Consider the following 17,306-nt stretch of genomic DNA (forward strand, 5'->3'; position numbering starts at 1 on the left):
TGATTAATAAATTAGCTTTGTTGACCTTTTATTTTAGAAATAATGTCATCTAGAATTAAAAAACAATATCCCATTACTAGAGATTAGTTAGGTAATTTTTTTTAATCAGAATTTAAAAAGTGACTTCGAGCTTCTCTCTAATGTATTTCTGTATTTTTTCAGGAATACCTCAATCTTATTTTTATAGCTCAAAACGTGAGAATGTCATTTCTGAGGTGATTAAAGGTTACTTGTGAATAAAGGCAGAAACCCACTTCCCTTCTCACTCCAGTCATGTCCTAGATTTGGCCAAGTCAAGCAAGTGGGACAGAAAGCTGAGGAGCACAGGTTACTTTTTCTTTTCAATACGTCACATTCTACAAATTACGTACCTGTAAGTTCCCAGTTTTTTCTGGTCAGCTTTTCCAACACCTCCACCACATTCATCCAGACATGATCAAATACTTCTGCAGCCACCGCGTCTCTGACACAGTCGTGTGGCGACACGGGAGGAAGTCCATGCTTATGCCACGTCCTGCGACGATGAGCTGGTTTTTGTTCAAGACAGTCCTCGCCACTAAGGACAAAACCCATTCTCATTACTAAGCTATCAATGGTTGAGGTTAAAAGAATGCTACTCCTGTATCCGACACACATGCATATATGTATACTGTATGTATATAGACAAACAGCATTTTCTTAGTACTAATTTTTAATCAAGACGCAAATTTTCATTATACAATACCAATAGCACTTGTCTAAGAATCAGATATGCATTTAGAGCAGAGACTGACCTGGACCTTTTCCCCTTTGCTCTCCTGGGCAGGCAGATTCCGAAACCCTGGGGGACAAAGGCCACGAGGAGCCTTTTTCCACTTTCACCAACACGCTAAACGCGATTCTTATTTTCTGTCAGTGCCACTTTGTCAGAAAGACAGGGAAACACTGCTCTAACATATCTATATCCTGCCAGGAATTGAAAAACTTTGGGGTGCACAGGACTCTCAAAAGAATGGAAAATCTTTCGGATAAGTGAAAAATGCACAAAACACTACATGAGCCTATAATCAACATACACGCCCAATAAATATTATTGTACTAAGTCAATGTCGAATAAAATTCTATTTACTCTTGTTTTCTGTCAAAAGCAAAATACTCTTCAATCTTTCCATCCACATCAAAAACCTCTTCTTCCAGAGATGAATGTGCCATGAGGTCCACAACCCTGGTACCATCAGGACCCGGCAGGGAGGGGGCTGAGAGCACGGCCGGGACTATCTGAGAGCCAGAGATGCACAGCCTATGGGGAAAAGCAGATTCTCCATGAGGGTCAGCAATATAATGTTTACATGATCAGGGTGGGCCCTTCAGTTAGTTATAAAGCCACAGATTTCCAAATTTTAAAAAGCACTAAACATTACATTTGACAAAAGGCATATGCTTAAAAGCAACATTTTAACCCAGGCATCATTAAAATTTTTAAGGGCTTCTTAAAAATATTAATTATTCTACGAGTTTGTGTCTTCTTTGCTATGATGAAGGAGCATCATGGCATAGTCCGTCCCTAAGATGTGTGAATGGCATAAGGGATTTACCAAAATCTGTTCATGAGCAAAAGAACACAGAATAGAGTTTATTTCTTCTGCTACTGTCTTGAGGCTTAGTATCCATCACCATGAGGCAGTTCTTGATTTGGCATCTAGCCCCCGCCTCTCAGAGTATTTGAAACAACAGTTTAAAAGTTAACTGTCTTGATATTTGTATTACATGCACACAGCACCATCAGTTTAGAATCGGAAGTATCTTGGGTGAAAAAAAATTGCTCTATATTTGCCCTTTATTAAAATCTAAATTTCTAAGTTGGTGAAGCCAAGGATCGCGGCTGAGATAGACATGAAAAAGTGTAACTAAAATGCATTTGAAAATACTTTTTAGGGCTTCCTACATGGCACAGTGGCAAAGAATCTACCTGCCAACGCAGGAGACACAGGAGACTCGGGTTCCATTCCTGGATCAGGAAGATCCCCTGAAGGAGGGCATGACAACTCTCTCCAGTATTCTTGCCTGGAGAATTCCATGGACAGAGGAGCCTGGCGGGCTACAGTCCACGGAGTCGCAAAGAGTCAGACATGACTGAGCGTGAGCACATCTGCTCGTAACAGTGGATGGATGTGTGTGTGTGTGCTAAGTTGTTTCAGTCGTGGCTACTGGGGTTCCCCAGTGGCTTAGCAGTGAAAAATCCACCTGCAATGCAGGAGCCACAGGAGATGTGGGTTCAGTCCCTGGGTCAGGAAGATCCCCGGGAGGAGGGCATGGCTACACTCCATGGCTAGTCTTGTCTGGAGAATCCCATGGACAGAGGAGCCATGGATAGTTCATAGGGATGCAAAGAGTCAGACGCAACTGAAGCAACTTGGCACATGCACACTCTGGCTATTAATTATTCATTTAAATATGTAATTTAAAATATGCTTCCCAGGTGGCTCAGTTGGTAAACAATCTGCCTGCAATGCAGGACACCCAGGTTCGATACCTGGGTCAGGTAGATTGAGGTCAAGGGATCAAGAAAGATCCCTTGGAGAAGGAAATGGCAACCCACTCCAGTATTGCTGGAGAATTCTATGGACAGAGGAGCCTGGCAGGCTATGGTCCATGGGATCGCAGAGAGTCAGACACGACTGAGCGACTAACACTTTCACACTTTTCGAAAGTAACTTCTAGCAACATACTCTCTGATGTTGCTGCTGTGTCCACAGTCATCAAGGAAGGGTCCGTGGATGGCAGAAGCAGGCCGGCTGCTCTGGAAATGCTCAACTCCTTCATCAGCAGGCGGGATGAGCTGTCTTCCTAATACTCTGAAAGTGGGGGGAGGGGGGTGGAAAAAAGGAAACTAATATTTTTTTATTGGAAAGGGGAAGATGTTTTGAAGCAGTTTTGAAAGTATGAAGCAATAAGGTAAATACTGGTACATGAGCAGTGTAACGGGATCACAGGAAATGTACGGGCTTTGAGAGGGGACATACTACACTGTTCTTGCCATTGATGGAGAGCTTTTACCCAAAGTTTGCAGGCTCCCTGAGCCACTAATTTCATCTGTTCCATTTTGTATGCAAAGTGGAATAACAGTTCCCTTGTAGGACTAACAAGTAGCTTAGAGACAGTATAATCACATTCAGACAACTAGGGTAATGCTAGGCACACAGAAGCTCCCTATGTTAACTGATACATTCGCAACAAAGGAAAATAATGTGAATATATATACTTGGTTTATGGTCCTTGCCATCTTTTCTTTTCTCTACCCTCTCTCTTCCTTCATTTTTATCTTAAGTATGTAAGACAACACTGAAAGAAACAGATCTGAGCTCCTGGGTTTAGGCAAGTGCACCATGACGCCTAGGAAAGTCCACGTTGCATCATTAACATCTAGTGGATTCTAAGGCAGAGGCTTACAATGGCCTGGAGATGAAAAATTAAACCTACCGAGTAAAGATTTTTAAAAATCTTAGTTAAGTCAGGAGTTTTAAAAATCTTAGTTACTTAGTTAAGATAACCAGAAGATTTATCAACATGTGTATGGAAGTTCTAATGTAGTCTCCCCAGATATAACCCAGAGAAACTTCAGATAACTGACATGGATTTTTTTTTTTTAACCCTCTAAGTAGGTTTGGCTGAGTAATTGAAGGAAGACAATCTTCCCTTTATACTCAATCTATATACTTCATCTTTGATATTAAAAAGAAATAGATGACCTTCTCCTACATAAGGGATCTTGATGAGATGGTCAGATTCATCCACGCCATCATCTAGCAAATAATCTCTCTATTCCTGCCCAGACCTTGCCCCATGCATTGCTCCTCAAGGACAGACAGACATAGCTGCTCACAGACTAGGGAGTGGGAAGGCACGGATAACTCCCTCCCTTCTTCCATTCTTGCCCCTGTGATACACAAATGCCTTTCCAAGCACGAGCTCCATCTGCTTCTCACAGATTAAAGTGCACTTGGAAGGTCTCCAGATTTCCTCAGACACCATTTCAAAGGGAGTGATTTCTCAGTAAAGCACACGTGTTCTGGGTACATATTTTGACAAACACTTTCACTCAAAATATACCGACGTATTGAACAGGTCAACAGGGAGCAGTTCCCAACTCCCTTCTGGAGAATTTTTGTGAACAACCTCCTCACCTCAGATGCAGGGACCGGCCCGCCCATTCACGGCACTCAGCCTGGAGATTCTGGGTGTGAGGGCTTACTTTCCCTTCAAACAACATTTCCTCGACCTCCCAGAATAACTGCTGCACTTTCTGTGCACTGGCTTTGTCAAACTCCTAAAATATAGAAATGCACATTTAGTTACAGGACTAGAAGTTGTCAATAAAGGCTTCAGAATCAATGACACTTACAATTTATATAATAGGAGGGAGTGTGACTCGATCGAAACCAGACATACCAGGGCTCCAATTTTACTCTTCTGAAAAATTACATCCCAACTGAGACTTAGTTTCCTTAACTGTTAAATAGAGATAATCTCTACTACGAGAAAGTCTCATAATCCAAGATTTTACATAAACATAGTTATAGCTATGAATATACATATTGACATAGACATTGATAATGCTAGAAACACACACACCATATATCCAAGCACATACATATGCACATATATGTGGGTACACAGACATGTGTCCCTCATATAATTGTGCATCGGACACCTAACTACATTTGCAAATTACAATCTTTTTCTAATGAAAAGGAATATTATTTCATGGAAAGGGAAATAATCACTTTCTTTTAATCAAGGAAAACAGAAAAACAAACAAAAAACCATCTTAGGTATCCTAAAAGATGTGGTTATTAGGATGAGACCAGAATATTCATTTTTCCTGTCTGGCCTTAAGAGATTCTTGGGCTGTGGACGCAGTGAACTGTCAGTGAGAAAACCCTTCAGTTTTTCTATATATTGAAAATGAGTGAGAAGTAACAGGCCTTGAGCCCTTACCTCACTGACCTAGAGTCAGTGAGGAAAACGTGAACAGAAGTACAACTGGAGGAACCAATTATTGGCTTACAGGGCAAGGGCTTTAGTTCAGTCCATTTTCTCCCAGGGCAGGTGTGTGAAATCTAACCCATAAATTCAGCCTGACATACCTGATCCAAAATGGTCAATTCAGGCTGATTTTCACAGACTGCTATTCCATATTTTCCATGATACTTCTTCCCCTTAGTTGATAAAAAACTAGATTCCCAGACTGCAGGGTAGCTGAATTACCTCTTTTAAAATACAAATAAGGAGAAAACTCAGAACAGTATTTGGCTGGGGTATGAAGAGGGCTTATTTTCATTTTTCTCTCATTTTTCTCTCTTTTGTATTTTGTTGCTTTTACAAATATTACCTATTAAAAAGTAAATAAACATTTTAAAATTCAAAGCAAAACAATGTTTAGGGACTGGAGTAATTTAAACTCTATAAATGGAAGTCATAAGACTCTCTTTGGATAATTACTTGAAATTTTGCAGGAAAGGAACCCAGCATTTGGACGGTAATGCTTCATAAAGCAATGGTTCTCAGCCTTCTTCCCATCTGCACTCTTTTGACCAAAGAGTGTGGGTGGGGGTTGGCGGTGTTTATCCCAGTGACAGACTCAAATCTCCTCCGAAAAGTGCCGAGTGATTCAGGGCTGACTCCCTTTCAGCTGCCCCCCAACCCCCGCCCCGCACCCCACAACCCTCTCCCTCTGGCCCCTTTGGAGACCCACTCCTATAAAACTATGTAAAACCATCCCTGGGGAGTGGACCCACATGCACAGTCCAGGGCGGAGAGCTGCTTTTAAAGAAAGCAAAGAAAACCAGAACACAAACAAGAAAACAGCAGGAATGAGACCATCCAAAGAGCTAGTCCGGACTCTTCCAGGCCACAGGGGCGTCACAAAAGCCTGTGTTCCGGAATTCTCAGACTCTTGAGGGGATGAAGAGGTCAGAAACTGTGCAATCACACAGATTTGAATGGTAAGTTTGCGCTGCAGACTAAAGTCCCACCCAGCTCAGTCTCACTACAGGGTTAACATCTTCTGCTGGGATTAGGTGTAAAATATCTCATTTAGAATATTCAGGGGGAAATTCCCTAATTGTGATGTGTTTTTTCTAAACAGCTTTTATTTTTCCCCAATTTTTCTCTTGTTCACGTTCCTAATTGTCAGAATCTCTCCTGAATTTCCAAACACAGATATTTATGCAAGAAATCATATATAACAACCTGATGGGGGGTTTGGAGGTGGGAAAAACCGAACTATCAACAGCTAAGATTCTGGATTGTGTGGTTATGGGAGCTTTTTAATTTTTCTTAAGAGTGCCTGTATTTTCAGTTTTATGTGTGACATATCAGTGCTTTAATATTTATGTGTATGTACAAGTGGACCAGGTAAAGATTTTAATTTGGTAAAAACTTAAAAAAAAATAAGAAAGCAGATCATCGTTATGAATTGTAACCATGAGATTATCCAAAATTTTGTGAGACATACATCATCTCTCCAGGAGTAAATGGAGCTCCTCTCCGTAGATAAACCAGTTGTTGAACTCTGTGTCCCAGACCCAGACCAGGAGTTGGGGGCTTCTGTAGGCGTGGGGCTCCCACTTGATGAAAATGATGACACAGATTCCCTGCAGGAAGAAATATAAGTAACATAAACGACAGTTACTGGAAACAGGTTTTACTGGGAAGCGGCTTCACCTCTCTGAGCTTACTTCCTCTTTTTTCTTTAAATATACTGGTTAATTTTCACAGTACACTGATTTTAAAAGATTTATGCAGTGTAACATTTCACTTGGCTAAAAATAAAGCGTTTTATTTTTTTTCACCTTGGAGAAATCCATGGCCCATCAGTGATTCTGTTTCCCATATTCATTCAGGCAAGTTTTGATTTTGTGATCAGAAGCATTTAAAGGCTAATTCTTACCGACTGTATTTAGCAATGGCTTTCTGTACATTTTTTGTAAAATGGGTAGGTAAAGGATCTTTGCTTTTCACAGTGAAACTCTGCTTTCCAGATCCTTCTGACAGTCCTCTTCTGAAAAAATAAAATATGAAAAGTAACTGTAAGAAAAGTTCATTCATTAAGACATTTAAAATTTCCTTTCATATAGAGTTGACCCTCTCTTCCCATCATGTCTCCCTAAAATACACACATGTATGAGCACACACACCCCACACACACCTCAAGACACTGAGGCTTAGTTCCCTACCATTTTTATTTTTCTTAAAATCAAGGTTGTGCAGTGGGGAGGGAGGTGGAAGGGAGGTTCAGGATGGGGGGACACGCGCACCTATGGCTGATTCATGTTGATGTATGCAAAAACCACCACTATTTTGTAAAGTAATTAGCCTCCAAATGATGCTAAAGCTGAAACTCCAGTACTTTGGCCATCTCATGCGAAGAGTTGACTCATTGGAAAAGACTCTGATGTTGGTAGGGATTGGGGGCAGGAGGAAAAGGGGACGACAGAGTATGAGATGGCTGGATGGCATCACCGACTCGATGGACGTGAGTTTGAGTGAACTCCAGGAGTTGGTGATGGACAGGGAGGCCTGGTGTGCTGCGATTCATGGGGTCACAAAGAGTCGGACACGACTGAGCAACTGAACGGAACTGAAAATTAATTAATTAATTTAAAAAAATCAAGGTTGTTATTAACCTATATGCACTGTTACATAAACTAGGAAAAAGCAACTTCTTGTGACTCAACCAGATTGGTCTAAAGGTTGCCCCAAACCTAGGTGAACAGAGCCTCGCTCCAAAACTTGGTGATGGAAATGTGAACTGGATTTCAGGTCCCAGGTATTCCTTGACCCCAGGCGCCCTTGGGCTTGCAAAAGCCAACCAGCCTTATACCAAAAAAAAAAAAAAAAAGTTTTAAAATATTAAAAGTAATGGAAAACTAAAACAGAAGAAATCTCTCAATTTTAAATATGGCATTAAACCTGGCTGGTGTAGTCCAGTTAGTGTTAATCATTAAAATGTCCTTTCAATGAACCTCTTAAAACATTTACTTCCCTCTAATCAAAATACCTTTGTAACAGTAAACTACTTCTGTTCTTTTATCAAAATCGTATTTTCCCACATGTTTTATATTAACTTTAGATATGGTAGTTATTTGAGGAAAACAGTCCATTTTCTAACAGGGACACCACTCTAGCATTCATTTAAAAATTTGCTTTTCAAATAAATGGTATGTAATTTTCAACACTTGTGTTTCTGAATGTAAATGGAGTTTTAAAAACTATTAATATGAGGATCAGTTTTACCCTTTGTTATATACTAAAGAACTCTACAACAAGGAGAATTTTTAACAAGTTAATTACTATTACTTTTAATTACTATTACTGAAGGAAATGGCAACCCACTCCAGTATTCTTGCCTAGAGAATCCCAGGGACAGAGGAGTCTGGTGGGCTGCCGTCTATGGGGTTGCACCGAGTCGGACACGACTGAAGCGACTTAGCAGCAGCAACTATTACTTTGTGTAGTTATTACTACACAAAAGTGAGCAATCATATATATATTTACAAGGGAGAATAACAGAATTATAGGATTTTTTCCCCTCCCTTTCTTGTTTAATAGTCATAAGTACAAGCAAACAATCTTAAGAACAAAGCTGTTAAAGAAAGAGTAATGGAGAAAAGAATATAGACAAGCTTTTATACTAACATACTGCCTTACTTATAACCTTATCCAGTCATGTCAACATGACTCTATAACTCTAGATAAACATAAAAATACTTATGACATGAGACAATAAAAAATTGTATCAAATACATCTGCTTTGAGTATTATAAAATATATACTCATATATAAGTTAATTTGCTTGTTATTGAGAAAGAATTTTAAACACCAGGGTGGTAAATTAGATAAAATATTATTCTTTGGTAATATCTATAGAATAAAATAGCATGGATTCAAATCTTGCCCAGGCACTGACAAGCCTGTGTGCTTGACCAAGTTATTTTTCCAGTTGTTGTGAGACTTAAACTAGATGAGTATGTAAAGTGTCTACATAATCAGGCCAGATAAATCACTACTTTGTTGGCATATGCCACTCAATGAAAACACCGTGTTCTTATTTTATTTCACTTTTCCCAGCATTTCCTATTATACATCTGTCTTGGTACTTTAGTTTTTAAAAATATTTATATTTATTTATTTGGCTCCACCAGGCCTTAGTTGGGGCACGTGGGATCTTTAGTTGTGGCATGCGAACTCTTAAGTTGAGGCATGTGGGATCTAATTCCCCAACCAGGGATTGAAACCAGCCCTTCGCACTCGGAGTGTGGAGTCTTAGCCACTGGACCACCAGGGAAGCCCCTACTTAAGTTTCTTATTGGGATGATCCTGATACCTTATTAATATTTTCCATCTAGAGCACCCAAAATACTTCCTTTCACTTAGAGATGCTCTCTGTTTGCTGAAAGGATCCCTAGTGAGATATTAAATTAGTACCTCAAACAAAGAGCATACTTTGGCCCTCTAATCACTCTGAATGTTTCTGTTTAATGCAAAATGAAAGTATCCTCCACATCCAAGATATTGCTGGAGAATTCTTTATCCTTTATAAAGAAAGAAGATTCACAGTTCTTAGCATAGCTGCTATCTCCAAAAATGACTATTTATGAAGCACCTAATGCACTCAAGTCCACCTTTCTCATTTTGAGCTCTTCCTCTGCCTTTTCTGCAATTGAAAGTTAAAGTCATTAATCAGACTCATGCCAGTCTGCTTTGTTTTCAATGAACAGTAATTTCTTCTTTCAAAAAATTCACCCTTTTTCTAAGGGAGCAAGGGGATATCTTTTCAAACTAAGAAGAAAGCTGTTTACAAATTGAAGAAGGAACCCCTCTCTTCACATCACACCATATTCTTGCTCAGATCAGCATTCCTACTCACATCAAAGTGTAGTTGAGGACAGGAGGACTGAAAGATGCACGGATGCTGGGAGGGGGCAGATAGCTGGAAAACAGAAGCCTGAAAATGCTAGCTACCTCCACACCACTTCTAACTCCTTTCTCCTCACCTCTTCCCTGCCTCCTCTTCTCTGAAACCACTGTATTTCTGTGGGAAATACATCAGAGTTCAACATCAGAGTTCAGTTGAACAGCAAATACATTTGATCACAAAGTTCAAAGGAATTCTAAAGAGGAATTTGAGCCCAACAAACTCAATGACTGCTCAAAGTCATGAAGAAGAGAGGGTTGGAGCTGGTCCTGGGACCCAGGCCATCTAATCTGCATGTCTCTCCAGGAACCACAAGTTACTGATGTGGTGAATGAAGGATAAAACACATAAAACTGGCCATGTTTCTTTTTACAGTTTATTTTGAACCTTGTGGTTTCTCTGGCCTCTAACCATGTACTGTAGTTATATCAGACATAATATTGAGCATCTTTAATATCCTGTAAACTGTCAACTCCTCCGTCATTTAGAGAGTCTAGGAAAGTATACACAACTTAAAGTATGTCTTATAAATATCTTAAAACTTAAAGCGGTGACATGTCTAGTAAGCTTGTATTATGTGATGCACAGACATATAAGCATTTTACACTATTTCCTGTCCATTCTGTTTAAATTTTAGAAATAATAAAATGCCACTAGTCACTACATTTAAGGCTGTTGATCTGGGCACAGGATCTGGGTCTTAGGGCAGACTGAAGGGCAATCACTGAACTCCACTGCACTAATTGGTTGCTACATGAAAGTTAAATTAAGGCTAAGGTTTGGGAAGATCCCTTGGAGAAGGGCATGGAAACCCACTCCAGGATTCTTGCCTGGAGAATCTCATGGACAGAGGAGCCTGGACGGCTATAGTCCACCGGGTTGCAAAGAGTCGAACACGACTTCAGTGACTTAGCATGCACATGCACTCTATCTCCTTGAGTCACTCTATTCCAGGTCAAGGAAACGACTAGATAATCGACTTTTTTTTTTTTTTTTTTAAAGCTGCCTCTTGGGAGTTTCCTGGCAGTCCAGTTAACTGGACTTAGACTGCCAGGCCGGGGTTCCGTCCTGGGTTGGCGAGCGGATATCCTACAAGCGCCCCACAGCAGAAAGGAAAAAAAAAAAAAAAAAGCCCTCGATAGCCCACAAACCTCTGTCACTTTGCTCTACAGAAATTCAATTAGTAATCAGTAACCGCAGCTTTCAAAATGTGTATTTCTGCTTTAAAAGACTGTCTGAAACGTGAATGGGCTGGAATGCAGGATGGTAAACCCTGATTTACACAAGCACATCCTAGAAGCAACTGAGGCTCTCTGCCCTCGGGACTGATGAAAAGTTATCTCAGACGCCACGAATGCTCGTCAGACCAAGCGAGCATCTTGGCTCCAGGAGGCCGGATGATGTCAGCACGAGATTTCATGAATGGATGCCGGGGAACAGACCAGATGGATTCTGGCTTTGCAAGCAGTGGTGTTGGGGGGGGGTGGGGACCAAGAGCATGGCACAAAAATGCTATCTATACGGAGGCAAGTTCATGCCTCCTACCTTCCCAGATCAGGACTTACCCAATCACCATCAGCCCCAGGCCTGGGCTTGCGTCCTGTGGGCCGGGCCCGGAGCCCAGAGGCCTGGGCACCGCTGGGCGCTGCCAACCCGCGCCCGCGCCCTGCAGGCGGCGCCCCCGCGCCCCGGGGGCGGGGGGTCCCCGGCCGCCCAGCTCTGCGCCCCGGCCCGCTAGCCCTGCATGTGCCTCCGCAGCGCTGCCGGGAACCGCGAGTCTCTAGGGCTGCGGCCAGGGGCGCTCCGGGCCCAGGCAGCGCGGTCCATGGGCACTGCGATCGCCCGGCGCCCGGCGCTACTCCCCCTCCGACTCCTCCATCCAGATTCCAGTGCGGCAGGGCGACGCCTCCAGGCCCGCGCCCGCCCTCCCCTCCGCCTCCGTGGCTGCCGCGCCCCTCGCTGAGGTCGGGCAGCGCCGGAGGCTGGTTCCCTGGCTGCGTCCCGCGTCTTCCAGAGACTCGCAGCGCTCCCTGCTCCTACCAGGCGCTCAGGGCCTCGGTCGCGCCCCCTCTCCCTGGAAGAGCACGCGTGCCCCCTTCCCGCTGCCAGGGGCCACCTTTCACAATCCAGTGCCCTGAGCTTTGACCGCAGGCGTCCACCGCTCCACTGCCCTCTCGGCGCCTCCAGTGCGCACCGATCTGACCTTCGCACCCCCTTCACCGGGGTCTGCCCAGACATGTGTCTGCCATTCTTAACCTTTAAAAATAGAATTTTAGTCAACAGGAGGAATACGGAACCATTTCACCAAGCCCCCTCCTCGCGTCAAAGGATTCCTAGTGGGGATGAGGGTAAGTAGAGGGAGGTGTAATAAAAAGTGAAGTCTCAGCCTGGTAAAGGCAAGATGCTAATCTGATTTACAGGGACTCTAGGTCTCATTGGGCTTCCCAGGTGGCTCAATGGTGAAGAATCTGCCTGCCAATGCAGGAAACAGCAGGAGAGGGGGGTTTGATCCCCGGGTGGGGAAGATCCCCTAGAGTAGGAAATGACAACGCATTCCAGTATCCTTGTCTGGAGAATGCCATGAATAGAGGAGCCTAGCGGGCTACACTCCTTGGAGTTCCAAGATCCTGCAGTGTGCACACACACACACACACTCTCTCTCTCACACACACATACACACACACAGCACTAGGTCTCATTAGGCACCCAGATTCACTTCCTGTGCGGTCTTGTGTCTCCATCTTCAGATGCTTTCTCTCATACACCTTGTTTTGGTTTATGAATATATGCTTGTTTCAGTCTTGAACTCATACAATTACACCAAGATGAGAGTCACCGGGGGCTATGCTGTGAGACAGCCAAGTGGCCAAGCCACTCTTTTCATAAACCAAAAGAAACAAGAGTGAGTTGGTTGAAGTAAGATACATTGTCAAAGCAAGATGTCCAAAGGTGGGCACTACCTGGGGTGTGCCCTCTCCCACTAAGAAGTTCTTAATAATCACAATGAATAAAGGGGATGCGGCCTGCCCTGGCCATCCATTCTCCTGTTAGATACGAGGCCTTCTAACCCTGAGCAGGTATAAAGAAGCCCATCTATTCCTCCTGCTGGAAAATAGAATGCCTCTCTCAGCAGGAAAGGGGTAAAAGAATCTGCAGACTTCTTTACCCTGCCAACATCCTCTTTGAGTCTCTATCCCTCTCACATGCCCAGTACACTCAGGCCTCTCAAGAGTCCCCTAAAATGTCATCACCCCAGTCCTGGCCAAGTGAGGATGAGGAGCCTCCTCCTTGGGAGCATGTCCTCTGGCTCTGAAGACCAAGAAACAGCTCTGCCAGCAGACTGCCTTTGGACTTGAACTGCAACTAAAATTCTCCCCTGGGTCTTTAGCCCTCTGATCTGCCCTGCAGGTACTGGATTTACCACCACCTCCACAATTATGGGAGCAAAGTCCTTAAAACTGAATTGTTTACATGCAATACTGCCACATAAGCACTAGATGGCACTCTTTTTGCACTTTGAAAACCATGCCCAATTACATTTTAATTCTATTATGTTTTGCATAAGAAAATGAGGAAAACAATAGAAAGGGAAAGACTAGAGATCCCTTCAAGAAAATTAGAGATACCAAAGGAACATTTCATACAAGATGGGCAAAGTGAAAGACAGAAAGAGTACAGACCGAAAAGAAGCAGAAGAGATTAAGAAGAGGTTGCAAAAATACACAGAAGAACTATACACAAAAGATCTTCATGACCCAAATAACCATGATGGTGTGATCACTCACCTGGAGCCAGACACTCTGCAGTGCGAAGTCAAGTGGGCCTTAGAAAAAAAATCACTACGAACAAAGGTAGTGGAAGTGGTGAAATTCCAGCTGAGCTATTTCAAATCCTAAAAAATGATGCTGTTAAAGTGCTACGCATAATATGCCAGCAAATTTGGAAAACTCAGCAGTGGCCATAGAACTGGAAAAGGTCAGTTTTCATTCCAGTCCCAAAGAAGGGCAAGGCCTAGCATGTTCAAACTATCGCACAACTGCACTCATTTCACATGCTAGCAAAGTAATAGGAGAAGGCAATGGCACCCCACTCCAGTACTCTTGCCTGGAAAATCCCATGGACAGAGGAGCCTGGTAGGCTGCAGTCCATGGGGTTGCTAAGAGTCAGACATGACTGAGCGACTTCATTTTCACTTTTCACTTTCATTCATTGCAGAAGGAAATGGCAACCCACTCCAGTGTTCTTGCCTGGAGAATCCCAGGGATGGGGGAGCCTGGTGGGCTGCCCTCTATGGGGTCGCACAGAGTCGGACATGACTGAAGCGACTTAGCAGCAGCAGCAAAGTAATGTTCAAAATCCTTCAAGCTAGTCTTCAACAGTATGTGAATTGAGAACTTCCAGATGTACAAGCTGGATTTAGAAAAGTCAAAGGAGTCAAAGATCAAATTGACAACATCCGTTGGATCATAGAAAAAGCAAGAGAATTCCAGAAGGATATCTACTTCTGCTTCATTGACTATGCTGAAGCCTTTGACTATGTGGCTCACAACAAACTGGAAAATTCTGAAAGAGATGGGAATACCAGACCACCTTACATGCCTCCTGAGAAATCTGTATGCAGGTCAAGAAGCAACAGTTAGAACCGGACATGGAATATGGACTGGTTCAAAATTGGTAAAGGAGTATACCAAGGCTGTATATTGTCACCCTGCTTATTTAATTTATATGCAGAGTACATCATGAAAAATGCTAGACTGGATTAAGCACAAGCTGGAATCAAGATTGCCAGGTGAAATATCAATAACCTCAGATATGCAGATGACACCACCTATGGCCGAAAGCAAAGAGGAACTAAAGAGCCTTTTGATGAAAGTGAGAGAGGAGAGTGAAAGGCTGGCTTATAACCCAACATTCCAAAAACTAAGATCATGGCATCTGGTCCCATCACTTTATGGTAAATAGATGGGGAAACAATGGAAACAGTGACAGACTATTTTCTTGGGCTCCAAAATCACTGCAGATGGTGACTACAGCCATGAAATTAAAAGACACTTGCTCCTTGGAAGAAAAGCTATGACAAATGTAGCGTATTAAAAAGGAGAAAAATTACTTTGCCAACAAAGGTCTGTCTAGTCAAAGCTATGGTTTTTCCAGGAGTTGTGCATGGATGTGAGAGCTGGACCATGAAGAAGGCTGAGCACCAAAGAACTGATACTTTTGAACTGTTAGAGAAGACCAGTGTTGGAGAAGACTCTTGAGAGTCCCTTGGACTGCAAGGAGATCCAACCAGTCCATCCTAGAGGAAATCAGTCCTGAATATTCATTGGAAGGAGTGATACTGGAGCTGAAGCTCCAATACTTTAGCCATCTGATGCAAAGAGATGACCCCCTGTAAAAGACCTTGATGCTGGGAAAGACTGAAGGCAGGGGAAGAAGGGGACAACAGAGGTTGAGATGAATGGACTGGCATCACCAACTCAATGGACATGAGTTTGAGCAAACCCTGGAAAATAGTGAAGGACAGGAAAGCCTGGTGTGCTGCAGTCCATGGGGTCACAAAGAGTGGGACATGGATGAGTGAATGAACAACAATGCTTTTGCAAGGTTTAGTGAATTTTCATTATAGTACAGATATAGGCTTCCCTCATAGCTCAGTCAGTAAATCATCTGCCTGCAATGCAGGAGACCCAGGTTTGATTCCTGGGTCAGGAAGATCCCCTGAAGAAAGAAATGGCAACCCACTCCAGTATTCTCGCCTGGAGAATCCCATGGACAGAGGAGCCTGGTGGGCTACAGTCCATGGGGTTGCAAGAGCTGGACATGACTTAGTGACTAAACTACCACCACCACCACAGATATAGGACCTGGTTAAATCAGAAATCACTGTTTCAGTGAACAATATCTAGTCTGTGCAGTTAACACCAAGTGTCATCTCACAGACACCCTCCATGGATGCTGCTTTCACCTTGGCAGGTAATTAGGTCAGGGACCTACATACCTTACTCCCAAACCTCGTAACAACCCCAAAGGTGACTACTTTTTTGTATAGAAAAGGTAATCCTTTATTAAAAAGCAGTCTAAACTGGAAAATATTGTACCAGCATAATTTGTCAGATGATTAATATTACTATTTCTCTGCTGTGGAAATAAGTGTGTTTCTTTTCATTAGCAATTGCATGTACAAACTCTTCATCCATAAACATTTATATTCAATATTTCTATATTCTTATATATAAACTGTGTCTTTGATGAACAATATACAGTTGTTGCTATAATCTTAAATACAGAGGGGATTAAATTTGGTTCTTACAGCAGACAGGGCTAGGAGCTCCAGCAAATTCAAATCATCTAAATCCAATCAGGAATTAAGAAGATTTAAAGCTGGGTTTCGGTTCCTATGAGGCTGGTCTATTTCCAGTTTACCAAAACTTCAGTGGCTTTTTAAAATTTATTCTCCAGCTCTTCTACATGCACTCAGGTGGTGGTTTTCCTAAAACAACCTAGTTTGTCACTGTTGGAAGTAGAATGAAGGAAATTTTTGCACTGAAATATTGTACAACGTGTGATACAAATCTCCATTCATCTCCCAAGGGAATCTTCAGTAAAATACACATTTTATCCCTAATTCTTCTTTTTTTCCCCTAATCTTTTGGCTACACTGAATGGCATGAGGGATCTTAGTTCCCTGACCAGGGATGGAACCCTCACTCCCTGCACTGGCAGCTTGGAGGATGAATCAGTGGACTACCAGGGAAGTCCCCCGTCCCTCCTGCAATTCTTTAATGCAAGAACAATTCATTGGTACTTAATGGTGAAAACAAGATTGCCTGCTGCTTTGTAATCAGTTTGAGGCAAAAACAGAGGTTTCCAACAGGGACAAGTAGATGGCTTATATGTATTTGGAGTTCACACACACACACACAGACACACGATGCTAAACTCAAAGTGTCCATGTTAAGCAAAAGAGCAACATTAAATAATTAAATGGTAAAGAAAAGTGCTGCATTCCTAAACTGAATTTCATATTGACTTTGAATTCACAAGAATCACGAACTCTGAAACATTAAGACACATTTCCATTAAGCACACGTCAATCCTTGGCTAAAATAAAGGTAAAAGCACATTTTCCTCATTATAAAAAGGAAAAAAAAAAAAAAAAGGTACTATGTAGTAAGGTGTCCCAGAGGGTTGTGTTGTTTTTGTTTTTTATAACACTGAGCTGAGTTACTGTTGAAGATAACATTACTATACAAATTTTCTATGGAGAAACATTTTTTAACTTTTTTTGCTTTGCTTTTATTTTAGTCAACTGCCTATTACATGTGTTAATGTCAACCTTTTATATTGG

General features: G+C 42.3%; 1 protein-coding gene across 6 annotated transcripts in view; it reads right to left on the bottom strand.

Annotated features, from left to right (window-relative positions):
* FAM149A (family with sequence similarity 149 member A) overlaps positions 1–17,306 on the bottom strand; it is a 40,648-nt gene that overhangs the window by 12,822 nt on the left and 10,520 nt on the right. For 4 of the 6 annotated variants that reach the window (XM_055567341.1, XM_055567343.1, XM_055567340.1 and 1 more), the window contains exons 2-7: positions 6,932–7,042; positions 6,497–6,635; positions 4,164–4,306; positions 2,709–2,834; positions 1,109–1,279; positions 372–556 (exon numbers count right to left, since the gene is read on the bottom strand). In XM_055567341.1, the coding sequence (XP_055423316.1) occupies positions 372–556; positions 1,109–1,279; positions 2,709–2,834; positions 4,164–4,249 (568 nt within the window). In that variant the 5' untranslated portion in view covers positions 4,250–4,306; positions 6,497–6,635; positions 6,932–7,042. Of the gene's footprint in view, positions 1–371; positions 557–1,108; positions 1,280–2,708; positions 2,835–4,163; positions 4,307–5,126; positions 5,244–6,496; positions 6,636–6,931; positions 7,043–17,306 lie in introns of those variants that run through there. The other 2 variants (XM_055567339.1, XM_055567342.1) reach the window with 2 other exon arrangements.

This window comes from Bubalus kerabau, chromosome 2, assembly GCF_029407905.1.
Source record: "Bubalus kerabau isolate K-KA32 ecotype Philippines breed swamp buffalo chromosome 2, PCC_UOA_SB_1v2, whole genome shotgun sequence".
NCBI classification, from domain to species: domain Eukaryota; kingdom Metazoa; phylum Chordata; class Mammalia; order Artiodactyla; family Bovidae; genus Bubalus; species Bubalus kerabau.